At 39.1% G+C, this 24,510-nt stretch overlaps 3 protein-coding genes across 3 annotated transcripts in view; 1 reads left to right on the top strand and 2 right to left on the bottom strand.

Moving 5' to 3' along the window:
- The window catches only part of LOC135467419 (phosphatidylinositol-glycan biosynthesis class W protein-like), an 8,909-nt gene extending 1,348 nt beyond the window's left edge, over positions 1-7,561 (bottom strand). The window contains exons 1-8 of the mRNA XM_064745192.1: positions 7,274-7,561; positions 6,387-6,581; positions 5,041-5,493; positions 3,149-3,314; positions 1,815-2,068; positions 1,322-1,463; positions 932-1,022; positions 5-162 (exon numbers count right to left, since the gene is read on the bottom strand). Coding sequence (XP_064601262.1) covers positions 5-162; positions 932-1,022; positions 1,322-1,463; positions 1,815-2,068; positions 3,149-3,314; positions 5,041-5,493; positions 6,387-6,553 — 1,431 coding nt within the window. The 5' untranslated portion in view covers positions 6,554-6,581; positions 7,274-7,561. The remainder of the gene's footprint in view (positions 1-4; positions 163-931; positions 1,023-1,321; positions 1,464-1,814; positions 2,069-3,148; positions 3,315-5,040; positions 5,494-6,386; positions 6,582-7,273) is intronic.
- A 249-nt stretch (positions 7,562-7,810) lies between these two features.
- LOC135467418 (serine/threonine-protein phosphatase 6 regulatory ankyrin repeat subunit B-like) lies at positions 7,811-12,605 on the top strand. The gene is made up of 3 exons (XM_064745190.1): positions 7,811-7,837; positions 9,358-10,748; positions 11,743-12,605. Exons 1-3 carry the CDS (start codon positions 7,811-7,813, stop codon positions 12,074-12,076), a joined length of 1,752 nt encoding a protein of 583 aa, XP_064601260.1. The 3' UTR covers positions 12,077-12,605.
- Positions 12,606-16,792: 4,187 nt separating this feature from the next.
- The window catches only part of LOC135467417 (uncharacterized), a 224,329-nt gene continuing 216,611 nt past the window's right edge, over positions 16,793-24,510 (bottom strand). The window contains exons 36-44 of the mRNA XM_064745189.1: positions 24,356-24,458; positions 23,485-23,669; positions 22,943-23,074; positions 22,005-22,199; positions 21,689-21,736; positions 20,542-20,691; positions 18,862-19,125; positions 18,044-18,155; positions 16,793-17,343 (exon numbers count right to left, since the gene is read on the bottom strand). Coding sequence (XP_064601259.1) covers positions 17,210-17,343; positions 18,044-18,155; positions 18,862-19,125; positions 20,542-20,691; positions 21,689-21,736; positions 22,005-22,199; positions 22,943-23,074; positions 23,485-23,669; positions 24,356-24,458 — 1,323 coding nt within the window. The 3' untranslated portion in view covers positions 16,793-17,209. The remainder of the gene's footprint in view (positions 17,344-18,043; positions 18,156-18,861; positions 19,126-20,541; positions 20,692-21,688; positions 21,737-22,004; positions 22,200-22,942; positions 23,075-23,484; positions 23,670-24,355; positions 24,459-24,510) is intronic.

Below are 24,510 nucleotides of genomic sequence, written 5' to 3'. Positions count from 1 at the left end.
ATGCAATGATAAATGATGACAATGCTGATGAAGTGTAGATCGTCTGTACAGATTTATTGATCAATCCAGTGAACAGGTTGGAAAAGGCAAAGTATGCCAGGCCATTGTAGTTCACATCGGACATGAAAGAGCTTTGGCTCCTGCTCCTGAGTGTGCCCTCACCTGAAAATAACAAGATCAAACATCTTAAGACATCCATAAATATATTACCAGTCACAGCAGATTGCCTTCAACATCTCTGAGGGTGGGAAGGTGGTAGTGTTGGTGATGGGTTGGGAAGGAGATAGGTTCAGGAATGTCTTAGTCCCAGAGTAAATTGACAAATCATAACAATGCATATCACATTTACAAACTGCAAAATGTGCATGAAGATCAACCTATTTAAAAACGAAATTCACACTGCATGTCTAGTATGAGTTTTTTTTTTTTTTCTGGTCTAAATCCTAGTCTTTTGTCATACCTGTTGGAGCCTAATTATTGCCTTATGGGATGGGAAAGGTGAGCCATAGCTAACAGCCAATCCTCTCTCACAACAACAACACTACATTGAGTTTTACACCTTACTCAAGGATATATCACTTATACGACGGCACCAAGCATTATGAACCACACTCTAGAATATTTCACATATATGATGGCGACTGGCATTATGTTGTGAGGAAACTGGGCAGAGGCTGGGGGAAATCCACAACCATTCACTGGTTGCTAGGAGACCCGCCTATGTACTACTGGAGACGAAGCCAGCATAAGCTGGACTTGTATCCAGTGATCGCATTTGTGTGAGGATTCTGGGTCACTGTGCTGCATTAGCACAATAACCACCAAGGAAAAGCTTTTTGTAAAATATCAATTAAATATTTTTTATATCAACAATGATCTCCCCCACAAATCTGCACTCTCTACATAGCATAAAGTTGTTTTTCTCACGTACCTTTCACCTGTCCATTCTGTAGACAGTGAATCATAATAAACACTAATTCAGCTGTGATAAACAAACCCACCATCTGGAGAAGCATTGACATCTGTAAGTCAAATCAATAACTGAATATCTAATTATGTATTACTACAGTATGTAGTATGTAGTGCACAATAACAGGTATGGTTTAATTCATCAAAAGAATCAAAAATAATCTTTGCATACATATAAGTAAATAAAACACAGGAACTTACTTGAATAAGACAATTACAAATTTACAATTACATTATACGTCTGTAGCAGTAGGATTGGGTGAGTTCTTGAAGTTTCTATTCGATTTGCGCCTCAGAGATAATTAATATTCTGATGACAATACTGCCAGTTCATTTTGCTCTGGTTACTTACCACCCACAGAATGTAGGACAAATTCGCAAACCTCCTGGAAATGGGATCAACAAGATACTGACTCAGCAACAGTAAAACATTAAATACCAGGAAGGCAAGGAGAAGTTGACCAACAAATGCTAGCCAATGCTGCACAGTTTTTCTGTAAATGCAAGAAGAGAAAAAGAATGAGAGAACTACAGGGGAAGAGAAATAATCTGCTTAGTTTTATGAAGCTTGAAATCTTTCTTGACACAGACATCATTTTTGGCGTCATTTTAATAATAATTATATGCATAAATTCCAATGAAAAGGGACTTTAGAGGTCAAAACATTTGAGATTTATGGTACATATGTATGAAAAATTTATCAACTGACTGTTTATAATTTCTTAGGAAATCAGAATTTCATTTACCAAAATCTGAAGACCTTCAATATTTCAGATTTTTAAAATATCACTGCAGACTACTACTTTTTACACTTTACCTATAGTACTTCTCCAACATTTTCTTACCTGGGTGGTAAAAAGAAGAGCTGTCCCATAAATACACCTGCCAAATAAATGGAAACATAGCCTACACAGGTGACTATGCCCTCTCTATTCGAGTCAATGAACCCATGCCGCTGTCCATCCTTGTAGAAACCCAGGAGCAGAGACTGGGTGAGTCCCCCATGGGACAGCATCAGCTGGTACAGCCCTGCTAAGACCACAGCCAGTAACCAGCTGAATGATGGGGTCCACAACAGCAACAGCAGAGTGCAGAATACCTGGGAAATTAAAAAACATTGAGAAACAAATTCATGAGAAAAAAAACAACAACTGAGTATTAACACTTTTCAGCTCATACAAATTTTTCACAAATGACCTTCCAATAGAAAGAGCTTTGAAATTTACTGAAGAACTAGAATGCTGGTGTCACCCAACCTCCCTCATTTCCCACCACCACCCATTTCTCATTTCTTCCGAGCCTCACATATGAAAATAACATGCTTGTTTCATAAATTTGATATATTCAATCACTCACTCTGTATCGTCTTTTTTTAATTAATTGTCTTTTGGTGCATAGTCGGGGACATGCTAGACAAATTTTTTTGCTCATACAGGCATATTTTGTGAATTTCTAAAACCCGCCCAGTGTATCTCCGACAGCAACGTTGTATTTCACAGGCGATCTTGTCTGCACCAAAATCTGCTTGTATCAAATATGTCTGATACTAGCGAAGAAATAGCCCCTGGCAATTTCACTCTGTCCATGTAATGTGTTCGTTCCAGCGAATTTCAGCAATCGAGACAACCGAGCTAACCAATCAAACAACACGGAATTGTGTTAGCATGTCAAATTTTGTTTGTGTCACAAGTTTTACTAATGTTACAAGGTCACATGACACGATCAACGAAAAAGTCTGTCTAGTATGTCTGCAACTATGCTGTGAATATAGTTAGCATATTTTGCTGTCAATTAAGTTCCTCACAACAAGCGAAAAAATCTGCCCAGTGTGACCCTGGCTTTAATGTAGAAAAAGAATCTCATGGATCTCTTTACCACAGAAAGCCAATATTATTACCTGTATGTTCGAATCTGGAAGCAAAAATAATAACAGGTATATGTATCTATTATGTACGTTGTAGTATGGTATGTACGTTGTAGTATGGTATGTACGTTGTAGTATGGTATGTACGTTGTAGTATGGTATGTACTCTCATTGGATACAATGCTTGCAGCGAAAATGAAAATGGTTCTCAAATGAAACAGGAAATTTTACCAGGTTATATTTCCAGGTATTAGGATGTTATGCCAGATCTAACTCATCATACTCACATACACAGTTGTATTGATAATGCCTTACCCGAACAGCAGCAAGAGTGAAGAAGAAATTCCAGTGAACCCCATACTCTGTGACGTGTTCCTGATAACCTGAGGATTTGACCATCAGCAGCCTGACCACACCTAACACCAACAGTGGACAGCTTGACCAGAGGACATCCCAAAGCTGGCTAAGTCGTCTGCTGAAACTGACCACATCATAATCACAATATTATTATTCTACCCTTATTTGCTGCAATGCTTCTTTAAGATATTTCATTCATCTTTTTATTTAATATACTCTTAGCCCAAGCTTAACCAGAAGGAATGTCAAACATGAGAGAAATGCTGTGATTGTTTCAAAAATGAAAGGTGACATTCAACCATGCACATACTTTTTTTATTTATTTCACTCATGGCCAACAACATGTTGGGAGAAAAATGGGCAGAGCGCTGGGAAAAACCACAACCATCAGCTGGTTGTAGGCAGACATTCCCACAAGTACAGAGAAATCCAGCAGGACATGGACTTGAACTCACAGTGACCGCGTTTGTGAAAGGCTCCAGAGTCACTGTGTTGTATCAGCCTTGGAGGCCGCCATCCATGAATATAGACAGTAAAGTAAACTGTGATATATATGTAGAACAATGGACAAATGTAGAAACAATGGACAAATGACAAGTGAATTCTGCTACAGTGGAATTGCATGCACTGAAACCATTTTCTTGGAATGCACAGCTGATGGAATACAATAATAAAGTTAATTTAGTTTGTGTTATGTGCTAACATGTATGGGTACAAAGAAGTCTTTCAGTCTTTAGATTGGGGGTAAAAATTGTTTTAAAGGGGATGTTTCATCAGGTCAGCAGTCAGCACAACAGTCAATGCCTCTTTATTTATTTATTTATTTATTTATTTATTTGATTGGTGTTTTTGCCATACTCAAGAATATTTCACTTATATGATGGCAGCCAGCATCATGGTGAGAGGAAACCGGGCAAAGCCCAGAGGAAACCCACGACCATCTGCAGCTTGCTGATGGACCCTCACACGTATGCCTCTGTATTTAAGCCCTATACCTGACTTGTTAATAATCAAAACTCCCATTCAATTCTAACATCACTTTTGAAAAATCCTCGAGAGCAGACAGAAAATATGCATAAATGGGCATTGTAACAATTTTTTCTTGTGTTTCTGGTGCCCATTGTCATTGCACTGTCCAGGTTGGGTGTAGTTTTTTGTGTCAGTACACTGACTGGGTAGGGTGTTGTGTCTGGTGTCAGTTCAGTGCGTGTTATGCCTGGTGTCAATACAATGTGTGTGGGTGGGTGGGGTGTCATACCTGGTGTCAATACAATGTGTCTGGGTAGGTTGCCATGTCTGGTGTCAGTACAGTGTGTGTGGGTGGGTGGAGTGTCATACCTGGTGTCAATACAATGTGTCTGGGTAGGTTGCCATGTGTGGTGTCAGTACAGTGCGGGTGGGTGGGGTGTCATACCTGGTGTCAATACAATGTGTCTGGGTAGGTTGCCATGTCTGGTGTCAATACAGTGTGTGTGGGTAGGTGGAGTGTCATACCTGGTGTCAATACAATGTGTCTGGGTAGGTTGCCATGTCTGGTGTCAATACAGTGTGTGTGTGTGGGTGGAGTGTCATACCTGGTGTCAATACAATGTGTCTGGGTAGGTTGCCATGTGTGGTGTCAGTACAGTGTGGGTGGGTGAGGTGTCATACCTGGTGTCAATACAATGTGTCTGGGTAGGTTGCCAGGTCTGGTGTCAGCACACTGGGTAGAATGTTGTGTTTGATGTCTGGGTAGTGTTATCCCTAGGTGCATGTACCCTAGGTGTATATTATTACACTAAACCCTAAAAATTCATGGGCACAAAGTGTCAGTTTGGTTTCATGAATTCTAGGTACATGTAATGGCTTACCTGAGTGCTTGTGGGTGTGAGCGAGCTTCTTTGGCCACCATTCCCATGAAGGCTGTGAACATTCCCACCCCACCATCCATCAGACCTGAACCATATGTTTCAGCCTTCCCAAACCGCCTTGGGAAGACTGGGAAATCCACAGCCAAAATGGCCAACGCAGTGGAGACCAGTAAACTGGACCTCATGTTTGTCATCATAGCATTTGGTTGCTTGACCTCAGTTTGAAGGATGTTTGATATCTTCTTGTTTCCAAGCAGTGACTCCTTGTGAATGCGTGAATGGGAGTCTTTCTGACTCTTGGATCCCTTTTGTCCCTCCATAACTAGCGAGATACACAAGGTGAAGGTCAGACCCAGGAGACCTAGGAGTAAGCCTGACCAGTGGTCACTAAACACGGTCAAGCACAGCTGGACTGGCAACACAAGCAGAGAAAATTCCATCGCAAACTTTAACCTAGGAATGGTACAAAAGAAAAATAAAGGCTGGGATATGAATATGAACCATGTACACTAAATCCACTTAATAGTAGTAAAAATCACATGGACAAAGTCCTGCCCTGGAGTTAAATGTATGTCAAAAAACAAGCAGAAAAGGGCAATGTAAATTTAGTCAAACTAAGTATCAGTATCATAATTTGTTTATCTGTGTACACATGTACATGTTTACAAAGAATCTTCAAAACAATTTAATTTAATTTATTCATATATGATTGGTGTTTTACATTGTATTCAAGACAAATTTCACAGTGGCAAGTTTTGTGGGCAGAAAAAAGTGTACCTATTTCTAAATATGCAATCCCCCTAAGACTTGCAACACAGGCATGGGCAGCCACCATAAGGGATACAATGTAAAAAATCAATCCAGACAGTGTTGATTTTTCAAATTGGAAGAAGGGATACACAAATACTGAGAATAATGAGGAACTACATATAAAAATAAGTAAACTAATTTGTCTGTTTTTTTTTAAGTTTTTTACCATGAAAAAGAGCACTTAAATGTTTTGATTCTAGGGTCCATTTAGGGGTATATTTTGGTACAAGTATAATGATGTGACAGCCTATTTTCACCCAAACTGCATTTCTGTAATAATCTTGTCAAGTAATATTATGTGTGATTAATGTGATAAAACATAAAATGTGAAATTATACAGAATACAGAGTGATATCAATTTTTGGCTCCTTAAGCTCACCTTAAAACAATCTGAACACTCAACGGCACTGTTTTTGGGTAAAAGCAAATCTTGAGCATTTTTTTTTTTCCCCTCTTTTCTCCTGTTATAAGCCTTCTTTTCAAACACAAATTCTTTACACTAATCCATATAAACACTGCACTTCTAGACCACTTACCATGTGCTTTGCTGAAGCATAGGCCACTTAAGCAGTGTCACATCTCTCAGCAGGCTACAGATGACAGCTATTGTGGCAATGCCTTGAATTTCCCAAATAGTAGTCCCACTCAAATTGCTCACAAACTCTTCATGCAGTTTCTTGTATGACTGGGTGGATGCCATCATTACTGTTTAACCCTAACACAATGGCACACTGTGAAAACGGCAATAAATCAAATGCAGTACTATACAGATTAATCGTTGTCAGTACAAGTGGTCAATCTAGGAACCAATTGCTGAACTATCATTTATTTGACTGCTGTGTAAAACAATAATTAAAAAATTCTTCACTTATATAATGGTGGTCAATGTGGCGCTTAAAATCTGTTTGTGCATCGACCCACGATAAACCGAAACCTATCCATCATGTTGGGTGTGCTGAATGTAAACAACGTCGCCTCCCATATGTCAAGAGTATCCAACGAAGCCGCACTTCTGCCAATATTTTGAAAATCACAGCTGCTATAATATATATATTTCAGTGAAATACATGTGAACTACTAGTCAAAAACCTGCTGCACTTGTGTGAGCAAAACTCACTACATGTAATTCGGTTTTGCAAATGTTAAAACGCAGTCAAAACTCTATGAAATTCATTCCTCACGTACAGGATGCTATTTCCATGATGGATAGGTTTCGTTTTAACATAGGCAACAATCTTCCAGGAAGGCAGACTGCTAAGGAATAACTACATGAGGCCACCGAAATTGTAGCGGGTACACCTGTGGTAGCAGACCTGTACTTTCACAGGTGACACACGATAAGCACCAGGTGCGAGGTGGTAGAACTCCAATAAAAGTAAACATAAGGATGTAGGACTAGGGTGTAGGTATAAACTAAACATACCAGCACGCCAGGTAAGTGTTTCAATCTGTGATATGTTGAATGTAGCACACTGAGGATATGCTTCTAATTTCTACTCGTTTTTAAGACCTAAATTGAAGTGGTAGGACTACCGTTACGACAGTTCGTGGCCTAGTCTAGACGTAGCATGGTTCCTAAGGTTCCACCTTAGCAAAGGTGGAGACGTGTAGGGATAGGTCAACACGAGCATTCGCAAATACTGGAACTGCAAGTATTACCAACCGACGTATGAAATAAAGCCAGCTATCGTTCAACTCAGCACATGTTAGCAGAAACTGAAACCGGAAAAAGCGTCGCCTAGGAAGGAAATTTCACACTACAGCCGAGCTTTCGTATTTCTTTGAAAAATTCTAACCTAATTCTCTCGTTAAATATATAACGTCTTTAGTATTATTTGTTTGTTAAAACTTAAAAGAATGTGCAGTCTTAATTTTGCATTTGAAACATCTATTTTTTGTATACAAAAATGTTACGTAAATGCGTCTATGTAATTATTGTAACCACATGAATGCAAAAAGAATGGAAGTAGAGGACGATCAGCTTGAGGTTTGCTTTAGAATAATTGAATAACGGAGTTTGAAGTTCATTACATATGTTATAAAGTTGGGTAAAATGGCCATTCACGACTTGTCAATGTCAGAAATGTTAGAAACTAGGGTGGAATGCATGCATGGACTACTGTAACGGAAAGTGGCACTTGAATGACGTAATAGGCATTACAGCATAATATTTAAATTGAATCCTTCTGTTAGTGCCTGGTTTCTCCCTCTGTTGGAACATGTAGTGTAGTCAGTGTATGGTTCATCTACTCAACAGGTCATGAAGTAAACATTAAGGAATCAGTAGGCCTATACACACATTGAATTCCGGTGGCTTTTAACCCTTCCTGTTGGAAGTAAACTGCCAACATGTGGTGTAAAGTGACACGTGTTCCCTGGTTTGTGCAAAAAACAAAAGGGCGTAACCGAATAAATCTAGGGACCATACATATATTTTACCAAAGATACATTAATCTCTATTACACTTATAGTGGAGAAGACAAACGGCGATAAAAATGTACGATCCCAACAATATTTTACCTTTGTTGCTTACGGCATACTCTTATCCTCATTTCTGAACAAAGAGATGAATGAGACCAAATTTCCTGTTTCTTTGCTCTAACCTGTAAGTGCTGAGTGCAGAGTGAGACAACAACAAGCACATGTATCATTTTAAAGTGTTCGATTTGCTCCATGAGTGAAGCTGACACCTGATTTATCAATGTACTATGGCACCAATCAAGTCATCTTCACCCACTCCTTGGATGAAATCGACGGTGTTGGCCAGAAAGCTTCAGAAACGCACATAACAAGTACTGACATGGTATATTTATATGACATCGACAAGATCAATACTGTCTAAGCATTTCTGCGTCTTTGTTTTATAGGTCCTGGTCAGTATATACAGTAAATTCATGTGTTTTCACTGCCAGAGTCTCCATCCTGGCTGAATGAAAGAATTGTTTCTATTCGACATAACCGAGCAATTTCCTGTAATGTCATGTGACATGTGCTCACAGTTCTTCCCACACCGGGGAAGCCTAATTTTGCACACAGATCTCACTAATCAAGCAAACTTTTAAAACTTCCAACACACATGGTGTCTTGGACATAACTTTTGGAAATGACCATGAAGACAAAGCCTCAGATCATAGCCCACAGGAAAAGGATGCTGGGATAGCTACTAGACAAAAGACCATAAAAGCAGGCACACCGTGATTGGTTATTTCCTAGTCTGACTGGGCCCCAAGATTCCATGGTGGAGCCCAAAATCGAACGGCTGCACTGACAGCATTGACATATCTGACAAGGGCAGGTAACTGCATGAGGTTTTCAATTGGAGTGCACTCTGACCTTGGTTTGGCAGCACCAAATTTCTGCTAAATGTAACATCTGAGCCACCTCAGTCTATAGTCATCATATGCTTTATGTAACAACAGAATAAAATATACACAGAATCTGTGCTCTATAGATGTGGTTTTTTTTTTTAATATGTGTATCTTTTTTTTTTTTCTTTTTCATATTCAGTCCCAGGACTCTGTCATAGAAAGATTACTGACTGAAGACAGCCTTGAAAAGGCACTAGAGCGTGTGACCAAAGATTACCAGGGAGACATGTCCAGCCAGGACCTTGTCACAACATTGAAGTTTTATGCTAACATACTTGTACAACAGGGTAAACAACTACAGAAACCAGTGTGGAGGTTTTCACAACCAGAACTGTGCAGTGTTCATGTGAGACCACAGGTGTTGGAACTGATTGGCTTGTTGGTACAGTATGGAGCTGATGTGGGTTGTCGTTTTCAGTTACACACTGACTTGTTATATTCGCTGAATCTGCACAGTACTTACTGTAAGGCCAGTGGCATAAGTGACAGCTTCACAGATGCACGGCCACCATTGCAGTCAGAATATATTACATGTTTGGGACTGGCCGTTGCCCTGAGCGATGTCAGCTTGGTAGAATTGATGCTGTCAGCTGGCACAGATATCAGCAGTGTGTGCCTCGGAGACCAGACAGCCGTTCAGCTTTCCATGAGCAGGAGATTGCTGGGGAACTTTGAAGATTGGGGAATAGACTCCCCTAGTATGGTTTGGGCATATTCTGGGGAATCCCCCAAATGTAACGGTCATGCATTACTCCATGTGGCTGTGCTTCAGGGTAACTTACACATGATCGACCTTCTACTGAAGCATGGTTCTGATATAGATGGCGTGAACTATGATGGTGTGACACCACTGGGGTTGTCTCTGAGCCTGCCCATGGGTGGGGCCGTTGCTGAGCACCTTCTGAGGCAAGGCTGTGACAAATACAAGGAATCCACAATTACCAGGCTGGATCGTAAATTCACACCTTGGTGTATAGCTTGCTATTATGGGAAAGTGAACCTACTGCATTACTGGCTACCTGAGAGATGTACACACTGCGGGAGGGATCGAGGTGTAGCGGGGCATTCCCCTTCAGAGGCACAGAACAGAGCGTGTGATTCCTGTCCACATTACTCGTACTTGACCCCATTGCCAGGTCTCCTGACCCCATTTCTCATGGCAGTGTGGGGTGGAACTCTGTCAGCTGTCAGTCACTTATCCTCTGTAGGCATGGACATCTCGGCATACTGCAGCATGGGAAATGCTGTCCACTTGGCAGTGCTGTCAGAGGAGTTGGCTGTTTTGTTACACGTTATGGATTCAGGATGTGATATTGACATGGTGGACAGTAAAGGAAACACACCATTACACCTAGCTGCGCGTCTGAAGAATTCTGACCTCTGTCAAGCACTTATCCAGCGTGGAGCGTGTCTCAATGTGCAAGATAAGAATGGAGAAACAGCTTTATCAAGCAGTATTTACTTTGGTTGTGAGAAAAACTCCCTTCTTTTGATTCAGCATTGTGCAGACCTGAATTGTGCAGACAAAAAGTAAGCGAAGTATCATGATTTTTCCTCTTTCCCATTAAATTTCTGTGCACTAAACTATATATTTCATAATGTCTTTAAATTCTGACACAGACATTGTGTTTGGCAGGACATCCATTGGGCTTATATCCGCCCATCTGCTTGTAAAAATAATACGTAGTTTTCAAGTTACATAAATAAAACAACAGAGTGAGTTCCCAGGGGAAAATCGTGTTGCCACTTCATGGCATGGCAGGGCTACTTGCCAACAGTGTATCTCTTTGCAGTATATGTGTTTTGATAAAACGAGCAGTAGAATGTCATTTTTTTTTTCAACACTATATACCCAAACCCACCCAAGAACATAGTTCAAAAGATTGGTACTCCTGTCAACGTAATCAGTTTTCTGTATTCTTTATACCACCCCATGTTAAATTTGATTTATTTATTTATTTGATTAGTGTTTTATGCCGTACTCAAGAATATTTCACTAATACAACGGCGGCCAGCATTATGGTGGGAGGAAACCGGGCACAGCCCGGGGGAAACACAAGACCATCCGCATGTTGCTGGCAGACCTTCCCACTTATGGACGGAGAAGAAGCCAGCATGAGCTGGACTTGAACACACAGCGACCGCATTGGTGAGAGACTTCTGGGTCATTACGCTGCGCTAACGTGTTAAATTTGACACATTGACCCTGCCATGCCTTAAAGCTACATCATGTTGCAAATTGACATTACTCTGTTGTAAGGTCGTATCCCAAAACTTATGTATTGAAAGCTATATTGCTTTAAGTTGAGTTTTAAATATTCATTTAAATCCAGTGATATCATGGTAATATCACTTTGCTAATGCCAACATCCAGTATAATGTTACTGATGCCGACGTGCAGTATGAAGTGTGCGGTTTGATCGCCATAACATTAAAAGTTGGGTAAATGTGGACGGTGTATATAAAGCATGCTATTGTTAATATTATTAACAGTTGTATTTTTTATGTTTTTAACTTATTGCAGATGGACCACACCTTTATACTGGTCAGTCTACACTTGTCGGCCCTATACCTTGGAGAAACTGATTGAGGCAGGTGTACAATGTTCAGGAAAATCCTTTGGCCGTTTCCCGCGTAACCTCAGCATCATGCAAAACAAAGAGTTCATTGACTGGCTGCAGAATCAACTATGCCAGCCGAAGTCCCTGCAGCAGCAGTGTAGTTTAGCCATTAGGAACGTTCTAAGGAGAAAGTCTTGCGGACGAAGCATTGCTCATATGGTGCAGTCTCTGCCTTTACCAAAGAAAATGAAAAGCCGTGTGAATTTGACTCATGATAATGTTAATTCAGATACATGATTATGAATGTTATTGAATGCTAGGCACCCCATGTTTTGCAAATTGCATGCTGTGATATGAAATATACTCCAATTCTTCTACCTGTATAACCTCCTCTGGAACTAACATTGTGAGACATTCTGATAGAACTATTGGGTGTGCACAAGTAATTTGCACAGTTTTATGAAGATTGCATCTTTGGTGACACAAACTGATCATTTTCATAATATTTGTATGTATAAATTTCAAAGAAATTTAGAGCTTTAGAGGTTGGAAAGGTTGAAGATTTACAGTAGGGCTAAAGGTTAGGAAATTCGTGAGGGTTTTGGAGTTACATCTAGGTGCACAACTGGTTTTTCATACATTAGGCCACACCGATTTTAATTGCTGTTTTATGAGAAGATTAAATCTTTTTTTCAGTGTCAGAGGAGAGCATACCAAAATGTTAGGGGTGGCATCGGAAAAAATACAGCATGCATTGACCTGAAGTTTTACACAAATATCAAGCACTATGACACAATGTTCCATTGCTGATGCTTTGTGTGCATGTTAATTACCAAATTCACAATTTCAGTACTTTATATATTGAGCTGAAGTTTTGCATTTATGTGTCTTCTACAAGTGAGCACTTTGGTAGCCTTGCTACCAAATCTAAGTTTAACATTGCCATCCTTGGTTGCTGGACACCGGTGCTCAGAGTATGACATTAGCTATGCCTGTACCACTGGGCTTAAAATGAAAATAAAAACTTGACAGTTATCTAATTGATAAAAAATATGGACATACATGTGTGACCAACAGTTTCTTGGTCACAGTGTCTGTGTGACAGAGAAAAAGCTAATGGTGCACCTTAGTTTTTTCTGTGATCCTGCCCAATTCCCTTCACCTATAAAGCTGGGGCCCATTCACAAAACTTCACATTGAATCAACTTTTTGTAACTTTCCTTTTAAATCACGTGACTTCATTAGATCCATTATCTACAGATGTCTTCTATAAACACACATTATTTACAAGTGTTGTGAAAATTTTCCCAGACTCTTGTTTTTATAAGAAGTGAAATCTTCTCGAATCAGCATTAAAACCTTAAATAATTAAAGATTATGTAGCAAACTCATAACGCTTCATATTTTATGAACATGTGAATAAAACTTTATTGAGCCTGAACATGTTCAGACCTGATAGTTGTGGATACTCGGTAGCACTTACATGAAACTGCACGAGTGAAAATTACAATGTACACGCACACATATGTACAACAGTCCATGGCAGTCAGAGTCTGTTGCACCCTCAGAAATTGGGGCTAAACAAAACCATGTCTTCACAGCTTCATATTATGTACAAAACAAGAAACAACCTTGTGAAGATAATAAATATATTTTGTTGTCAACGTACAACAACAGCCAAACAATGTTCTGAATTTTTATATATAGATTCATATATATCTCAACTTTGGTCACATAGGGTCAGGCCAACCCCTGATAAGCGGACTATGTCCAGCCCATTTTATGAAAAGATTCCAGTGATATTTGCAGATCACCCCAAACCTGTATCCACCTATGCAGGTCAAGATTAGCCTACAGGGCAAGGATAAAGATGAATTTTATAATGAACTTGGCCCTAAAATAATAACTCTCTAATCTGCAACAAGATTCAATAACAAGTACATGTACATGTCATACCCTGCAAAACCCACTGGAATATCAAAAATGTTGACAAATCATACACATATATATTGATATATTTGTATCATAGTATAACAAGTAGAAAAAGCAAGTGGAAATGGAGACAGGAAGATAAGATGCCTCGGTGGAAGCTTGGGAGCCCAGAAATGCCTTGGGTGGGGAGGGGGGGGGGGGGGTGCATCGCCCAGGGGAAATGTCATAAATACATGTGTAACAACAACATATGTAGTAACGCATGGCCTCTATCAAGACGGGGAACTTATATGGGCAACTCTGTGACACTGGCAACAAGGTATCTCAACAACAACAATTTGTCATTCTTAGCCTTCATGTACATGCAAATTTGTATGTCTTGCTAATGCGTGATGACTGGGAAATGCATAAAAGTTGATCGTGAAACATAATATTTGCACATGTATAAGAGTTTCAAGCTAGACATGTATGTAATAACAAGAACACTAAAAAACATGGTGAAACTAATAAACAAGGCTAGCAAAATATCTCATAAATATCCTAAACAAATATTAACAATAATCACAGTTGGTTTCAGATTAACCAAAGTAGCTATTAACGCATTTAACATCATCCAGACAGACGTACATGAATTCAGCACATTGAGAAGGCAACAACACCTGAGGTTCCAATGACGACAAAATGACTGGCACATTTATGAACCAGTAATGTGCAATCCAGAACTTTGAAGTGAATGACACTCAATAAAATGTTACTTCTGCAATCCTTTGTGTTTTAAAAGAAGAGTTACATTGTAAATGGTAATTGATGTAATATCAATTGCTTTACTACATTATAACCAATTTGAAGGGTATCACTGGCGTTTTTGCGAATCTTGGAGGATTTGTTAAATGGCATATCATTCCACGAAAATTGTCTACCAGTGTTCCTCGATCTCAAACACGTAACTGTACCATTTAACGTCATCTCATGAATACCTTTATGTTCCATCAAAGATAAAGTATGGGAGCTACCAAAAGATGATTCTGAACGAATGTTTCAGCTATAAATAACTATGAGCTATACTGCATTGTTAATCTTACAGACCTGAACCTTAAGGCTTTCTTCATGCAATTCTAGCAATTCTGTCACACACTGGTATCGGAAGAGGTTCTGAGGCTACACAATGAGAATCTAATCACAGTAAAAAATACTGCCTTGCTTGTAGAATAGTGTATGAACCAGAGCCTAGGTATTTTATAAAATATATGTACACCAAAAATGTTGGGTACAAGAAGAAAGCACAAAACAATACACAGCTTTGGATTGCATTGCTAAAGGCAGAAAGGAGTTTTACCTGTTAAGTTAATTATTAAATAAATGAATCTGGTTTTCTCCATATCATGAGAAGTCATTCATTCATAGGCCCCTACTGGCAGCTTTCTGCACTACATTTAGTCCAGATACATGTAAGTTTACATTTCATATTTACTGCCATTATGACTGCATTCAATACTGGAAAAAGTACTGCCCTAACATCAGAAATGGGCAAAAAATGAAATCCACAAAAGCAAAGTGTGGGATTTCTTGCAGACTAAATCTTGTAAATTATGGCTGGTGACGCACCTGTGCAACATTTAATTACATCAATATCCATGCATAAACCTATATGTACATGTATCTTACATGTCCAATCTATGTAGCTATCTTCACAAACATCAAAATGACAAAATAAATGCCCAAATAAATTCTAATCTGCTCCACATGAAAAGTTTACATCAAACACCACCAGAATAAACATGTAACAAAGCCTTGTGTTTTATATATACATTGATCATGTATATCTTGCATGTATACATGTATTCTTTCCTGTTGTATACATTTCAGTACAAACTAATACCAAAATTCCTTTATCTGCGTGAAAAAGAAGATAAAACTAGAGCTCGTCCTTCAACCAGAAAGTTCTGATCTTAAAGTACCACAAAAAAGCGACCGTATACCCATGTACCGTGCACATATTTCCCCGTGATGCACAGTGTGTAGGTGTGGTCATAGTTCCTACTTTCTTGCTGTGCTGTATATGGCAGGCAATTAGCAGATGTTCAACTTGGGAATATAACGCCACATATCTTCACCTTCTTCATTAAATGTTGACCACTACTAAGAGGTCAAAGTTGACAACAGGCAGACTATCTGCAGAGGATGCTTGTGATAACTCCTGTGCTGGGCCGTCACTGTTTTCATGATGTGATTCAGCAGACATATTCTGAGGGTATTATTAGTTACCCCCAGTTTATTATGGATTTAAGGATTCAATTTTGGTGGGTACTGGACTTCAGGGGATTTTTTTTTTTTTAAATTCTTCACCAGTGGCATACAGGGAATAAATTTAGTGTTGAAATTTGTGTGGTCATCTGTGGCAGACTTTTGCACTCTCTCCGACCATCTTCTAGTTTCACATACATGTAATCAGATAAATATAAACTTCTCTTGAAGCCATCAAAATGTCCTTTGTTTGTCACCCATGCAATTATGTAACTATTTAAATTATTTAAGCTTAATTGTTTCTTTGCCAATATATATGTTTAAAAGAATTGAAGAAAAGTACAGGATTAAATATTTAGACCAAGGCTGGCTTGGTGTCTGTGAGAGTGGTGGAGTTCAGTGCCATGTCTTGCAGACACCAGATAAGAGATTTAAAACACAGTGATTCACACAGCCCTTAAAACTAACAAGTGTTACTTTCTCGTCCATCATTTGCTACATACTTGACCTACAATGTGAACTAAATGTGTCCACCTTTTCGAACCAAAAATGCTGCTTAAAAAATGATGACAACACAAACGTAACAATGAAACGCACGACATCTAACAGTACAAGAGTGACTACATTTCACAGGACGCTTTATGCTTTGTTTAAAACTCCAGGGTAACAATTGATGTTGATGATATATACATGTATTCCATGTAAAACAAAATAGAACCATAGAATGCGGACGCGATATATATATATATATATATATATATATGTATATATAATGAGGTATAGCTCTAAACAAACACGTGAAACAACATGAAATATTTATCACTGACAAGATTGGTCTCCATAAGTCCCACTGACTTAAGTTGTATCACAGGCTTAAGCTCCATATAAAAAACATACAAATAAAACAGAAGTCTGGTGGTTTGTGAGGCGGACACTATTGCACACACAGGAAAGGTAGCAGGGCACAACCAGGCCCCCCCAATACTGTCTTGACTCCAGCAAGATGGGGGGGAGGGGGATATACATAATTAAAAATTTGTCACGTATTCATATAATTTTTGGTCTTTGGGGGAACATCTCTGCATTTTTCCGGCCTCTCCACAACGTCATCATCAGTATTGTCCAACACTGTTTAAGTAGTAAAAAAATTGTTCCAGTACAAAAAGTTGCAAAAATTGTCATGAAATCGTCTCTGCATGGTTTCACAGTCAATGAAAAGTCCTCCATGGAGATATCTAGCCTGATCAGAGAAGCTCACTTGCCAACCTTGAAGCTGAATTTGGAGGAGAGTCGTTTGAACTTGGAAGCACTGGTCTTGGTCTCTGTGGGGAAGGTAGGGCTGCTGCTAGGGCTGAGGTGAGCCAGTGGCGAGGTTTTCCTCTGTAACTCTGAAATACGCAAAATCCCAGAAGTCTGGACTGAATAAATGAATGATTGACACTACGTCAGCAATATTTCCTGCCATGCTGTAGTGAGAACATATTTACACCAGGAGGCTGTGAATGGTTTTCAACATGATGGGAACATTAAAAATCAAAACAAGACGACGAACATGGTTAAAAGCATTTAAAAAGAACCATACCTCGTTAAAACTCAAAAACCACAAGATGTTTCAGAACAGATCTAGAAATGTGTATACAAATGTGATCAGGCCACAGTAGATATATGACTATTTTTAATGCTGCACCCATATACTAAGAACTTCTATAAACCACAAACTATCAAAGAAAGTAGACAAACTGAAAAATAAATCATACTGATACTATTACATTGATTTCAAACAGCAAAAATTAAAAGTTCATGTCAATGCCTGATTTAAATGAAATTTCATAAATCTAATCATTCATTTGAAACTAAAATTGAAAAGCTAAATCCACCTTAATTTTTGCCCTTTTCCGTTTCTTGTTGGATGAGCCACTTGACATGCTTGAGGCATGTGCTGGCCTACCTGAAGTTAACGTATTGCACACAGAATTACTACGATATTTAACTGCATAAATTAGGGAACTATTTTGTTCCAGCACTTGAAGTTAACATATTACATGGCTAATGACTCCACCTCAGGACACTAACGGGAACACGACCCACCTTCCTGTAGGGTAGGGCTGTAAGCTTGTTCTCCTCCAGGTAAAGTCTTTGGTATCTTCTTCAGACGATGCTTCTTGTCTTTCCCTCGTCCATGAAGCAGCATAATCTTCTTCTGTATGCAAATGAGAATGACACAATATGTTCATGTTAGAGGGTAAACCTGCAGACTGACTATTTACTCACAAGGCACTGGTCAATTATGTCAACAAGCAGTTTTGTTTACCAAATACATTACAAAGCAATTGGAGTGGTACATGTACTGTGGAATATTGACTCCATTATGTTTCTATATAATCAATCATCTCTGTGGCCAACTGTTCAAAAGGGCATTAAGTAAATAAAATATAGCCAGATGAACACAATCAGATTGCGAGACCAGATTAGTGTCGCTAATTCAAGCTCTCTCCACCACTGAAAACAAAGTTACTTTGATAGCTATCGATCGCCACAGATGTCATGACAGAAGGATACTTTAACAATTTCCAGACTGACATCAGGGGCCTTAGAAAAACCGTAGTCTAAAGCCATTTTTATGCCCCATGTATTTTTATGTTCGGCCACCCCATATTAAGAAACAGAAACCAAGTGTTTCATGTACCCTTTGATCTTCTGTAATAGGTGTCTTATGTTACAGGGTGAAGACTAAAAAAAAATTATTTAAAGGATGCGCAAGCTGCCATCCTGTGCCAATATTGCTGTCTCAGAGGTAGAGAATCTTTAAGTTGAAAACCTCATATCAATGTTCTATACCCAAAATCACATTGGTTTGTTCTGCTCTAGACACATATCTACATAAAGCAGCAGTCTGCTTTACTGACCTGGTTCAAAGCAGACTTGCGCACACTGGCATCTAACTCCACCTCCACAGATTCCTTGTCAATGAGCATGAACTTGCCATTGGTCTTCCACTCGCTCTGCGCCTGAAAGACATTCTCCTCATCTGTCAAGATGCGCCTCTCTTGTTTGTCACTGCCTCTCCGTCGTCCCGTCCCTGACTGGCTGGACAATGGCTGGGTTGACTCGAGTTCCTCAAGGAGGACAAATTGTCTGGGGTCTTCAGCCCGTCGTGCCTTTACCATAGCCTGTTTAGGGCAACAGATCACAACTCTGACTGACACAAATGATATTCACCAGCACAAAATTATTCGATCAATTTGAGGTTCTCACCATTAAGTCAGACATTGAACGACAGTGTCTCCTTTTGGCAGGCCAATCACAATGTCCAAATATTCCCTGTGCTGCCTCACAGGAATGTCATGTCAAACATGACACAAGACATGACACCAGCCACAGAACTGTATACTGACACCTGGCAAGATCAGTACCTGGTATGTCACCTTATGCTCAAGCAGCAAGATTGCCAAATTAAGATCTTGATTATTTATTTACTTGATTGGAGTTTTATGCCATACTCAAGAATATTTCACTTATTCCATGACGGTCAGCATTATGGTGGGAGGAAACCAGACAGAACCATGGGGAGGCCCATGACCATCCGCACATTGCTGCCAGACCATCCACCATATGGCGGAAGAGGAAGCCAGCTTAATGACTTGGGTAAGACTAGAAATGCACTGTTATCTTCATGAGGCTATACTGGATATTTTGGTAGAAAAATCCATCTTGGCTAATTAAATGTTCTGTAGTTAACATGAAGAGCAAAAATTCTAGTCTTTCAGTTTATATCAGACTTTTATACTGTTAAAATGATTTTAAACATTGAAAAAGTTAAAATGCACCTGCTTCATTAACTTTATTAAGGATTTTGAATACCCAATTCCTCAACTTGTTCGCACATGAAGGGGCAAATTTCATGGCAATTTATGCACATTTTTAAGTTCATTTCAGAGACACATTGGTTGGAATATGCTTGAATAAACACCTTGGAAACACCTGAAAAGTTTGAGGAATTACAGTAGTTACATGTGAAAAGTGGTTGTTTGGGATATTCTGAAATGATACCAAAAATTCAATTGGAATTATGCTAATCTGCTGTATAGCCCTCTTTAAATACACCCATAAATCCCTTGGAATCACTGCAGCACATTCACCATGAAAATCTCTGCACTGTCCAAAACTACGTCATATCAAAAAATGAAATGAAAATAAACTTGAAGACCCATCTTTTTATTTCTGTCCAAACTTTTTCTACGACTTTCCTGTTTTTCAAGGCTTTCTGAACAAGAAAATACCCCTTTAACAAGAAAAATGTCTGGGACAGACAACATTTCCCACAAATTAGATGATTTTTCTTATTTTTATACTCTTGAACAAAAATTCATTCTGTCTGTAAAACAAAAATATAAATTAGTGTCACCATAGATTAAGTACTGCAAGGTTCTAGCAGTTTAGAAAAAAAAAGAGCTTTCCTTTTGGCCAGGTTATAAAAATAGTATTGGAGTGCATGTTCACCTGAGCAATATTTCCAGTTCAAGTCTTTGTTTTGATACACAATCTATGCTCCTGTTTCCCACCATTATCGGGGAGCCAGTTCTCACCTGAGCTATGATATCCTGTGCAGTGCTAGAGGTGGGAGCCTTGAAGATGGTGTAGGGTTGCTCTGGGGACACGTTATACACACAGACCAGGAACATGTTCTCCTCAGAGTCCCAGTCACTGGAATCCTCATCTGTGGCATCAGATTTTTGCTGAAAGATTAATTAATACCATATACTGAAAAAAAGGTCAAAGGACACACATAACTGACTACATGTATATAATATGTCAAATTTGAAGTTCTCTACAAATAACAATTTTTAACAATCCATGCGTGGTTCAAGTGGCTTGCTTGTGGCTTACCAGCAGAAAGACATCTGAATAACACCAAAATATTATTGAAGTTGACAGGACCAAAGAAGCAAAGGTAACTGAACGCAAGGTAAAAGATAGCTGAATGCTAGGTAAAAGCTAACAATGCTAGGTAAAAGGTAGCTAACAATGCTAGGTAAAAGGTAGCGGAATGCTAGGTAAGCGGAATGCTAAAAGGCAGCTGAATGCCAGGTGAACGGTAGCTGAATGTGAAGTAAAAGGTAGCTGATTGCTGGGTAAAAGGTAGCTGACTGCTAGGTAAAGAGTAGTTGACTGCCAGGTAAAAGGTAGCTGATTGCTGGAAGCCTGCTTGACACAAGTGTGATTGTGATGAGCAAATAGCAAGCCTGATTGGTACTGTATACAATATCTGCCTTTCTGTGCATGCATTTATTCAATTTATACATGTATTTAGGTCCCTAGATGCTTTTTAGATGGTCAGGCAAATGGAAATGGTTTGAACACCTGAAATTTCGTTTTTCTCTAGTAGCACAGTGTACTTGATTTTGATCAATTCATCATCCTGATGGGGCCACCCAAGAATTGTTTTGGAGAAATTTCAATAAACTCTTATTAGAAAAGGCAAGAAAAGAATCATTTAAGCTGTTTCACATGTCAAATTGAGGTGAAATGCAGTATTCCTGTGACTAGAGAGTAAGTCTGCAAATTTATACAAAAAAAAACTTACATATACATTTTGTCAGTTGTTTTACATCATAAAAACATGTCATTGTAATGTTTATCTCGAAGTTGCAAGTTAATATCTTGAGTCATGGATAGAAGCACAGACTACATGTTCATATACATGTATGTTCATCTCTTTAGGAGTTTACCTACCCGCTCTTTGTTCATAATGGTGGTCATCCAGGCTCTGCTGCTGGGGTCCTGGCAGAAAATGAACATAGTATAAGAGTCAGGTAATGTCGAATGAGGTGGTATCAGGTGAGGTGTTAATACCTCACTGCAGTATGTCCTTACTCCAGCAAGCTGGAAACACCTCACCACGACAGTATTTGCTTACATGTTCACTTAGTTGCACTACATTCAGTTTGGTATGTACTGAACTAGCAAAATCTTTGATGCTATTTATATTTTATAAAATTTTATATACATATATATATATAAAATGGTATTTTATGAATGACAGACTTACATCACTCTTCTTACGGAGGATGAACTTGCCAGAGCCCTTCCACTTGTTCTGAGACTGCAGAACTCTCTCCTGCATGCTCAGGATCCTCTGCTGGCCAATCTTCTCCTGGTCTTTCTTCTCCCAGCCACTGTGTACATCTTCCACCAGTACAAAATCCTCCACCTTAGCATCTGTCTTTCCAACCTTACACAGGGCCTGTAGAATACAAAAGCCAATCACTACATACCTAACACAGGTCCATTATAATACAAGAGCCTAACACAGGTCTGGTATGATACAAGAGCCAATCACTACATACTTTGCACAGGGCCTGCATGATACAAGAGCCAGTCACTAAACACAATACACAGGTCTGCATGATTTAAGGGACAATCAATATACACCTTACAAATGGCCTTAGGAAATATACAAGAACCAATCATTATACATCTTTAATATACACCGCCTGCACAATACAAGAAGCCAATGATTACACCCCTTACACTTGGCAAGCACAATACAAGAGCCAATCAGTACACAGGGGGATGGACAAAAGCCTCGGTGGACAAACACCTCTCGGACAAATGCCCCACCTCAAAAAAAATTCTTACTTATTAATAAGATATTATGATGCTTAATATACATAAAGGTTCTTGGTTGAAGGGGCCTTCTTATACCTAACAAGATGTATGCATGTTTTTAAATTACAAGTTTTATAAATGGTAAATGTCCATGCTGTTTGGCTTTATGTCTTTCAAACTAAAAGTGTATAAACTAAAAGTGTATAAAATGTATAAACTAAAAGTTTTGGGAGATATTTTGGAGATGAAACGATATTTTTGCCAAGCATGGGATAGAAAGAAGCTATTATCTCATGATTGTTGTTTTAAGATCAGTTAATTTTCGCACTGATTGACTTGCTGACTGATGTTTAGCTGAAATTTGAAGAATCTACTCACCTGGCTAATGGCATCAACCACTAGCGTATCTTGTGTGACCTTCAGGATGACATACTCATCAGGGGAGGTAACTCCAAACACACTGATAAAAAACATCCGTCTCTTCAGCTTCTGTACACTGGGGCTGCTAGCCTGTATCACATAGCGCCAGAGCGGCAAAATGAACACGTTACTTGAACTCATTGTAGTCATTTGAAAAACAACAAGTCTGCTCATTATTCCAAGAGTTCTATTGATATTAGAAAAGTGGGATGATCCTCTCTTGAAAACGTCATTTTCAGAACCAAAAGTAGTATCTTAAGCCATTTATTTGTCATTTGTGGCCTTACATGTATGCTGGCCGCTGACATATAAGTAAAATATTCTTGAGTACTGTTTAAAACTCCAATCAAACATGTAAATAAATAAATCGATAAACAAAACAGCCTGTCCAAACCAGACAACATTCCTGTAATCCTAACAGCTATTTAACAGTCATCAAGTGTGTAGTCAAACATTATGATGATTTAGGGTAAATCTAAGAGAAAGTTGTATGTATGTACCGTGCCAATGTCTGGTGGGTCTCTCTTAGTGAAGAACAGTGACTTGCGCTGTGTACTGTGGGGCGGGCCTGTCCCGTTAAGGGTAAGCTGTTCCATCTGGTCCTCCTCCGTCTTCGTGTAGATGAACAACGTTGACAGTTCACACGGCTGATTGGACGGCGTTTTGAGACGAACATGCCGGTAGCCTGTAACATGACAAAAGCAACTACAGTTCAAAAATTATAATACATGCAGACCATGTAGAATCTTAGTTTTAATACGCTAAGGCATCTCTTTATTGCATAATTCTTTCCTGTATTCCTCAACTACAGACCCCTGCTTAATACTCAATAAGTGCATCATAACTACATTCATTTGTAAAGCGTTCTATTTGCACCTTCAACATTCCTTCAAAATTCTGCAACACAAGCCTGATCTGATACATCTCGGCTTGGTATAAGGTGTCCTAAGCTTCAAATGACATGAATTCTTACTGTTAACTAATCCTGGTACTGAACAAATGAAATGAAAGTCAAGACTAAATTAATACCAAGCTGAAATCTTAATGAAGCCCTTAACAACTGAGCCGATCATCTGTGAGCTGTTTCAATAATGCTAATTGTTTACCTGCATTGGCAGTTAACCTTGCAGAAAGCTCGGTTTGCATGTCGGAAGATCTGCCAGCAACTGAGGATGGCTGTAGGTTTCTACCGGGCTCTGCTCGGTTTCTTCCCACCATAATTTTAGGTATTGTGTTAAGTGAAATATTCTCGAGTAGGGCACAACTCCAATCCAAAAAAAAAAAAAAAAAAAAAAAAAAAACACCATAACATCTCAAGGCTATGCCAAACAATCTATCCTAGAAGATGCCTGTGCATGATATGTAGAATACCTGGAGCCAGGTGGTTCACAGCTATGATCCTCTGAGATACCATGTGGTTAGTGTTTGTGTCTATGACAACGAACCGCACGAAGGCCAAGTCATGAAACATCACCTGTAAGAGTCAAACAGACCAGATTAAACATTGCTTCCAATGCTCCGACCGA

Source organism: Liolophura sinensis, chromosome 6, assembly GCF_032854445.1.
Source record: "Liolophura sinensis isolate JHLJ2023 chromosome 6, CUHK_Ljap_v2, whole genome shotgun sequence".
Taxonomy (NCBI): Eukaryota; Metazoa; Mollusca; class Polyplacophora; order Chitonida; family Chitonidae; genus Liolophura; species Liolophura sinensis.
The sequence above is the reverse complement of the archived record's forward strand: the minus strand, read 5'-3'. Positions and strand labels throughout refer to the sequence as shown.

What these genes read in the sequence shown, in the direction of transcription:
- LOC135467418 (XM_064745190.1), top strand. Translation starts at nt 7,811, where the DNA reads ATGGAAGTAGAGGACGATCAGCTTGAG. An exon ending in TAGAGGACGATCAGCTTGAG is followed by an intron (nt 7,838 to 9,357) that starts GTTTGCTTTAGA and finishes TTTCATATTCAG; the next exon opens with TCCCAGGACTCTGTCATAGA. An exon ending in CTGAATTGTGCAGACAAAAA is followed by an intron (nt 10,749 to 11,742) that starts GTAAGCGAAGTA and finishes AACTTATTGCAG; the next exon opens with ATGGACCACACCTTTATACT.